At 49.8% G+C, this 8603-nt stretch overlaps 1 protein-coding gene across 1 annotated transcript in view; it reads left to right on the top strand.

The window, feature by feature from the left end:
* The window catches only part of DLEC1 (deleted in lung and esophageal cancer 1), a 62366-nt gene that overhangs the window by 34269 nt on the left and 19494 nt on the right, over positions 1 to 8603 (top strand). Inside the window, exon 19 of the mRNA XM_006890654.1 lies at positions 3902 to 4041. Coding sequence (XP_006890716.1) covers positions 3902 to 4041 — 140 coding nt within the window. The remainder of the gene's footprint in view (positions 1 to 3901; positions 4042 to 8603) is intronic.

Genomic DNA, 8603 nt, shown 5'->3' with positions numbered 1-8603 from the left:
CAGTGCCTCCTACAGCTCCCCACTGCACCCTCAACTCCATCTCCTACAGCTCCCCGCTGCACCCCTTAACTCCAACACCTCCTACAGCTTCCCACCGCACCCCTCAACTCCAACGCCTCCTACAGCTTCCCACCGCACCCCTCAACTCCAACTCCTCCTACAGCTCCCCACTGCACCCTCAACTCCAACACCTCCTACAGCTCCCTGCTGCACCCCTCAACTCCAACACCTCCTACAGCTCCCCGCTGCACCCCTCAACTCCAACGCCTCGTACAGCTCCCCACTGCACCCTCAACTCCAACAACTCCTACAGCTCCCTGCTGCACCCTCAACTCCAACACCTCCTACAGCTCCCCGCTGCACTCCTTAACTCCAACACCTCCTACAGCTTCCCACCGCACCCCTCAACTCCAACGCCTCCTACAGCTTCCCACTGCACCCCTCAACTCCAGCACTTCCCACAGCTCCCCGCTGCACCCGTCAACTCCAACGCCTCCCACAGCTCCCGGCTGCACCCTCAACTCCAACACCTCCTACAGCTCCCCGCTGCACCCCTCAACTCCATCTCCTACAGCTCCCCGCTGCACCCTCAACTCCAACTCCTACAGCTTCCCACCGCACCCCTCAACTCCAATGCCTTCTACAGCTTCCCACTGCACCCCTCAACTCCAATGCCTCCTACAGCTCTCTGCTGCACCCCTCAACTCCAGCACATCCTGCAGCACACCCACTGCACCACTCGGCCCCTGTGATCGAGGGGTATCCAGAGCTTTGAGGCTGCAGAGGACAAGTCTGCCTGGCCAGTCTCGCCTGGCAGTGCCATCCCATCCGGCCTGCCCATCTGTGAGGCAGTGTGGTCCTGTCTGCACTTAGCCCCCCACTGTGCTTCCTCTTCCCTCCCCACCACCACCCAGTGTGTAAATAGGACTTAGGCTTTTCCTCTGTCTGACCAGCCTGAGTTAAGAAGAAAGGGGTTGCCACTGCCCACAGCTGTGTTGTGTCCTTTCGGAGAAGGGTCGCGTCTGTCAGGTGTGTCCCTGAAGGGCCCTGAGCATCTTAAAGATTGTGCCTGTAGTTTGAGTTTCTGCCACCAGGTGGAGCCTGGACAAAGAATGTGGACCACACTGTAGGTGTTAAAAGACTGTTCGGCTGCCCACCTGCCAAGTGAGCAGAGACAAGGACTTTAAATCCACTTTATTCCAGTGCCAGCAATCTGAGAGAAAACAGAAACACTGCCCTAAAGACTGTGTTCTGGCATCTCAGGATCAAATCAGGTGGTTGGTTGGCTTGGTTTTTTTGGTGGGGGGAGTAAAGGGAGTAAAATTAGGGGAAAGGAATGTGGGAAGGGGGGAATGTGTCCAAGTTGATGGTTGACAGATGTCCTGTGTTTGATGTACACGGTAAATAGGTATCTGGCTTCCTAACAGTGCATTCTTCACGTGGCTTCTCAGGTTTTTATGTTGCAGATCCTTAGTTCCTGGAATGACAGTCTCACCACTCGCTAACCAATCAGGTTAATGGCTCTCAGAAAGGCAACTTGATACCGTCATCTTAAACTTGAACAATTATTAACTATCATCCTAAACTTAGACACCTACTGTCATCCTAAAATCAGACAATTATTTACTATTACCCTAAATTTAAGAACCTTTTTACTATCATCCCAAACTTGACAACTCTTGACCATCGTTCTAAATCTAAACAACAAGGTCTAAGCTTTTCCCACCGTCCAAACCACAGACTGGACAAAGAAAAGTTAAGACTCATTTCCTTTCAAGTAGCTTAACTGGCTTCTCTTCCTCTGCTTCTCTTCTTTCCCTGCTGCTTCTGCTGCTTCTTTCACTGTAAATGTAAGAAACAAGGGGAGTTCTGGTGGCCTAGTGGCAAGAAGCTGCACTGTAACCCCAGACTTAGATGGTTTGAATCCACTGGATGATGTGCTGGAGAAGGAGGGGCAGTCTTCTCCTGTCAAATTAGGTCCTATCAGATTCAATTTAACGGCACACACACAAAAAATAATAAGATTTAAAAAAAAAAAGAAACAGTAAGAGTACTCAAGTATTATCATCTAGTCTGGTGTAACATACCATGTGCAGTATGAAAACTCCTGAGGCATCCAGGTGACCCCCAACTGCTGACAGACATAAGTCTCCGATGTGCCGCCCCCTGTACCCTTGCTGGGCGGCTGAGCTCACAAGGAGCTGCCTTAGGCTCTCCCTGCACGTGTGACACCTTGAGGGGCATGTGTGGGTCTGACTTAGGGAAAGCACCTCTGACCGCCTCCTGTCAGTCTCCTGTCCTGCTGGCCCACTTGTGCCCTGTTCCTTCCACACCTATTGATCACTCACCGGCCACCCTCCTCTCTAGCTGGGCACTTGGAGCTTAGCATTCATGGACATTTGCATAAGTCACCATTGCAAGAGCCATCGCCTCCACCAGGTCTTTCTGGTTCCCCAGGTTGGGGCTCAGAGAAGGTCTCTTTTTAGACAGGATCCTTTTGTTAAAGCTGTGTACTCAGTGACCACTGTGGTCACCAAGAGACTGAGTGCCTGACCCATCCTGCCACCCTCCACTCTCCACCTCTTACCTGAACACTTCTGAGGAATCCACGGAACACAGGTGGAAGTCCTGGGACCTCATCCCCGCATGTGACTGCGGGGAGATTCACGGACGCAAGCTCCCTCAGAGTCACAGAGTTCAGCAGCTGGTAGAATCAGCTCAGATCCCCACTTCGTAAACCCTAGTCCTTGTTTTTCTTCCACTGTAAAGATTAACTGCATTTTACCATTGAAATGGTTGTTGGTCTTACTATCTTTTAGGATTATATATAATTAAGGCTGGTAGGAGGAATCCCAGCTCTGTCTGTGTGTTTGAGCTCTCAAAGAATAATGTTGGGAATTAGGGATAGGTGTTCTAGGTCAGGAGACCGCAGCCCCAGGTGACAGCTCCACCCCCAGGAGTCCAGGAGAAATGGGCAGGTGACAGCAAAGTGGCTCTTTTTTTACAGCTGAGGTAGGCCCCTTGCCCCACCCCCCACCCCGCTGACCCCAGTGACTGGGTTCTGAGCACGCAGGGCGTCTTCCCTTGAGACAGCCCTGAGAAGCTTCCAGTAAAGGCTCACGCATCCCTCCTGCCAGGACCAGAGAGGTGAGAAGCCAGAAAGTGTGGAGCTCAAGGCTGCCAGAGTAGAGACTCGGGAAGGAAGGGCCAGGCCAGGCCCACATGGCAGACACATGAGTCAAGGACACATGGTGGACAGGCCTCTTCTGTCAGGACGGTCCTTGCTGTCATTGGGTCTCATGGAAGAGAAAGACCAGAGAGAGAGAGAGAGACTTTCTTCTTGGCTGTGACCTTTCAGTGTCCAGTAATGCAGCCCTCCTCCCAGCGTGGCCCATGCTGGACCCTGGCTTAGATGAGGGCCCTTGTATCAGGAACAGGCTGGTCTTTCCTGAGCTTACAGGGGAGGCCTGAGGTGTGAGTCCAGTGGGTGCAAAGGACAATCAATGAAGACAACAGGTCAGTGTCCTGTCCCAGGTCAGCCCAGGGGTGCTGAGCAGACCACTCAGAGGACCCCTGCACCCACTTCCCAGCACGGCGCACACAGGCTTCTCCTCTGCTGCTCCCTCACTGAACCCCCGTCTGCAAGCCAGCCCTTCCCCTTCTGCTTTTCCTCCTACCTCTCAGCCTGCAGCCTGTGGAGTGATTTGGCTCAGAGTCTCTCAATCCTGAGACTCGCTCAGCTGGCCTCCCCGGCCCCTTTGCCCCCTTCTGGATCCTGGATAACTTGGAAGAGCTGAGGGGAACTTGGGGGCTAACCGTGGTTGTGTATCATCACCGCCCCAAGACCCTGCAGTTCCAAGTTTCCTCCCTCCTCATCCTTCTGGTTTGACCACCCATTCAGGAGTCTCCCTTGGACATCGAGCCCCCGAGCGGCCAACTTCTCCCTCTGGGGCAGTGCACAGTGGACGTCACCTTCACAGCCTCACTGTGCAGGAGCCTGCGGACAGTCCTGGAGCTGGAGGTGGAGAACGGGCCCTGGAGGTAAGGGCCTGGGGCGGCTGACCCGGCGTCATGCACGTTCCCACTGGGTGGCAGCGTAGTTACAGGTTTATCTCCGCGGTGGTGATGATGGCTGCTAAGTGCTGGCCAGTCCTGTACACCTCACAGCGACCCTGGGAACAACAGATCTGAACTCTGTCCTGTCCTCCGTCCTTACCGTCCCCAGCACACTTGGGCGCATCGCTGCCGTCACTGCATCAATCCGTCCATTGAGGGTCTTTCTCTCTCTCACTGACCCTCCTCCACCTTGCTAAGCATGATATCCCTTTCCAAGAAGTAGCGTCTCTTAACGACATGCCTAAAATTTACAAGAAGGGCAGAGATGGCCGGTTCATCTGTCATTGTTGTTGTTGTTCAGTCCATTTGAGTTGAGTGTGACCACCAGACCTGAACCCACTCCGGTCCTGTGCCGTCCTCACCGTCTCTGACACACTTGAGCCCCTCGGTGCGGTCACTGTGTCAGTGTATCTCATCGGAGGTCTTCCTCCCTCTCACGGACCCCCCACCTTTCCAGGCGTGATTGAAAGGACTGCCTGTTAGGGACTGTTGAATGCATTCCAGCTTCTGGTGACACTGGCCCTGCACCGTCTCTACAATCACAGCTGTCTCTGAGCCCATTCTTGGAGCCGCCAGGACATGTCATTGAGGATCTGCTTTCTCAGTGACCTCCTTCTGCTTTACCAGACGATACATGTCTAGTCTACATGGACTGCTCGCAGAGCAGACAGGTTTGACCTGGAGAGGGTGAAGCAGGGCTGCTCCTTGGAGGCAAGAATTCTGAAGCTTCATCTGACATACTTTGAGCATGTTGCAAGGGCGACCGGTCCTTGGAGAGGGACGTCATGTTTGGGAGAGTGGAGGGACAGCACAGGAGAGGAAGGCCCTCGATGAGATGGATCGATGATTGGGGTGGTGGGAGTGAGTGTGTTTGAGACAGCAGGGTTGGCACAGGACAGAGCAGGGTTTAGGGCTCTTGTACATGGGGTCACTATGACTTACAAGCGACTCAACGGCACATAACAACAACAACATGTTTATTCTATAAAACTTGGAAATTTTACAGAAAAAGAAAATTAAGATGACCCGTAAGCACATAGATAATGGTGAGGTGGTGCTTCTAAAATGTGTGTGTGTATTTGTTAGTTTAACAATAAAAGAGTCCGATAACTAGATAACTTACTTTTTCATTTAAGAATAAAGTGTGTTACCACATGGTTGTTGTTAGATGCCGTTGCATTGACTCCGACTCAGAGCGATGTTCAGGCCGTTGTTGGGCCCCTTGAGCCAGTCCGTCTCCTTGAGGGCGTCTGTCCCTCTGGCTTTTTTTACTGGATCTTCTATGTTCTGAGCATAAGGTCCTTCTCTGGGAGCTGCTTCTCCTGATAACGTGCCTGAGATAACAAGTATCTGAGCTGAAGTCTCCCCATCCTCTCTTCAAAGCAGCATTCTGGCTGCACTTTTTCCAAGACAGATGTGCTTGTTCTGATTGTTCTCGCTTTTAATAGTCCGTGAGATAAGAAATATTCTTCAGAAATGCCACAGTTCAGAGGTATCAGTTCTTTAACCTTCTGTATTCACTTCCCAACTTCTGCATGTTTACGAGCAGCTGAAAATACCATGACTTTGGGTAGGCACGTCGTTCAAGTCCACCAGCTGCTCTGTGGGAGAGAGATGCAGTGAACTGCTTCTGAAAACCCGCTGGAGGGTCAGCTATGGGTCACTTTTAACTGGACAGCACACAGCAACCATAATCCTCAGGCCTAGTGGTAAGAAGCTGCAATTCCAAAGGCACGTGGTTCAAATCCACCAGCTACTCTATAGGAGATGGGTGGGCAGTCTCCTCTGGAGTGATTAAAGTGCCTCTGAAAACCTGCTGGACGCTTGGCTTCCAACTCGATGGCACGACAACCACAGTCCTCAAGGTTCCATCGCAGACAGGGCTTTCTGGTGTGCGGTCCGCAGTGTGGTGCACTGCTAACCAAAAATTTCATCATTGGACCTTATCAGACTTACAGATCAGGTGACGGAAGGACAGATCTCACTGCATTGGCCAAAGACGGAAACCCGTATAACTGGGCTTTCCTGACTTACTGAACCCCAGCTTTCACAACAGTTCCTTTGTCTCGGCTTCTTTCTCCACCTTCATCTTCCCACCCTGCACCCCAGTTCCCCAACCCCCAGCTCTCAGTTCTCCTTCTCTCTTTTTTTTATTACTGCATGTAACTTTAATGTATTACAATTTAATATAAAATTACATCCTCTCATGTCTCAGAAACCTGATATTTCTTTTTTCTTTCTTTCTTTTAAACCTTTTTTTAAATTAATTAAGTCCACTCCACTGTGCAGCCTTCATTCTGGACTCCTGTCATGACAATAATACCCAGTCACATATCCCTTTTAAACAGTTCTCTCCCTCATCTGTTTCAATGCAGTAGACATCATTCCTCCCCTCCTTCTCTGCCTTCCCTCAACCCCGATGTCAGTCCCGTTTTACAACAGTGGCACCATGCAGTATTTGTCCTTTTGTGACAGAGATATTTCACTCAGCATAATGTCCTCCAGGGCCACCCATTTTGTATAATGTTTCATAAGTTCCTTGTTTTTCAATGCAGTGTAGTATTCCGTTGTGTGAATATCCGCAGCTTCTCTATCTTTTTGTTTGTTGATGGGCTCCCCTTCTCTTTTGTTAGTTATTTTCTCCCCTGGTTCTTACTCACACTTTCTGGAAGGGAAGGGGCCACTTAACAGGCTCCCATCCTGTCAGCTTAACAAACTCAGTTAACAGTGGTGACACCTCTCTCTTCCAGTAGGGTGGGGGGAGGTTATACGACTTGCAGCGACCCTGTGAACAAGTCTGAACACTGTCCCGTCCTGCACTGTCCTCCCTGTCCACCATGGGCCTGCTGGGTCCATACAGCTGTCAGTGAAATACGTTTCTTATGTGTTCTGTCTTCAGTCTTTTTCCTCACAGAGAGAAGAGTCCTAGGCCTTGCAGGTCCCTGATTCTCTTTGGTGGCAATTGTTTGTTGGGTTTTTTGTAACTTTTTTCTTCTTGGATTGTTTGTTTGTTTGGTGTTGTTTTTGTTTTTAATAGTGTCTGTTGTCTTATAGGTGCAACAACCTCTCAGATTCCCCAGAAAATTATTTTGTTTCCTCTAAGCTGAGTTTTGAGTTTGTAGCCTCTCCTTTACTTTTTGGGTTTCCTTATCTATCAAGTAATCCTTGGATGCCTGTTCCTTGTTTGTTTTCTTGTGGTGTATCATTGAGTCAGATCCAACTGGCACAGGAAGAGATTGCCCCTCCTTCTCCAGCAGAGCATCTGGTGGATTTGAACCGCATGCCTTCGGGATTGCAGCACAGCTTCGTCCTATTAGGCCACCAGAGCTCCCCTCCCGTTCCTAGTTCTGAATGGAGGTGGATGTTGATTTCTATAACGAGCTGGTGGTGTGAGTGCTCTCTGAGTGAGTTGGAGGAGGTGCAGAGACCCCTCTCCCAAGGAATGAAGTCAACCCAGGAATCAGTTCACTTCTTCATTTGTAAATAGGACTGAGTAGGAGCTTTTCCGTGGCTTCCTGCTTTATCAATTTGAAAGGCCCAGTGTAGCTGCTGTTTCTGGCTGGCCTCTCTCCAGCGCCACACCCCCCCTCTTCAGCTGGAGTTAATCTTACTGGGTCCAGTCCCACAGATAAGCAGTAGGGACCACATGTGTATCTTTTTTGTGAAGCAGACATTTCAGATCCTTTGTCCATTGTAAAAATTAATTGGTTAATCTCTTCTTTATCCTTGATTGTTTCCATTTCTTTCTTTTTCTTTCTATACATCATTTTCTTTATTATTTTTAATGAAAGTTTACAGAGACTTTGGATTTTCCATTCATTCATTGTTGCACTTTTCTCCCTGCCCACCCCTCCTCCCCAGTTCGCTCTTCTCTTTGAAAAGTTAAAGAAAAATTCTTTCATTGTTATACCATCCTTCCCCCCAAGCCCACTGCACTATGCAGCTTTTGTCTTAAAAAGTGAAAGAAAAATTCTTTCATTGTTATATAATCCCTTCCCCCAACTCCCCTCACGGTCCCTTCCCATCACTGTTAACCCTCAAAGATGGATTGAACGATGAATAAGGACAACTGAAGAACTGATGACGTTGAACTGTAAGCTTGGCAGAGGATACCGAAGACACTGTAGACTTCCACAAGAGCAGACAGATTCGATTTGGAAGATAAATGACCAGAAAGGTCCTTAGGAGTGAAGATGGAGAGCCTGTCTGGTATACTTTGGGCGTGTTACCAGAGGGGCCAATCCCTGGAGGAGGGCATCATGCCTGGTGAATTAGAGGGTCAGTGGAGAAGAAGAGGACCGTCGGTGAGATGGATTGACGTGGCTGCCTGGCTGTTCCATTAAAGTTTAGCGTCTCTGCAGATACGAGATCAACATACAGACTATTATTAGTACATGGAAAGCAAAACCAAGGTCTCTTTATTAATCGTTTCTCCTGTAATTTTCTAAACTTCTTCGAGCTATTTTGTAGATTCCTTGGGATTCTCT

The sequence above is a fragment of the Elephantulus edwardii genome, unplaced genomic scaffold (assembly GCF_000299155.1).
Source record: "Elephantulus edwardii isolate Elephantulus edwardi_28Jun2011 unplaced genomic scaffold, EleEdw1.0 scaffold00091, whole genome shotgun sequence".
Lineage (NCBI taxonomy): Eukaryota > Metazoa > Chordata > Mammalia > Macroscelidea > Macroscelididae > Elephantulus > Elephantulus edwardii.
This window is presented reverse-complemented; position numbering and strand designations above follow the sequence as displayed.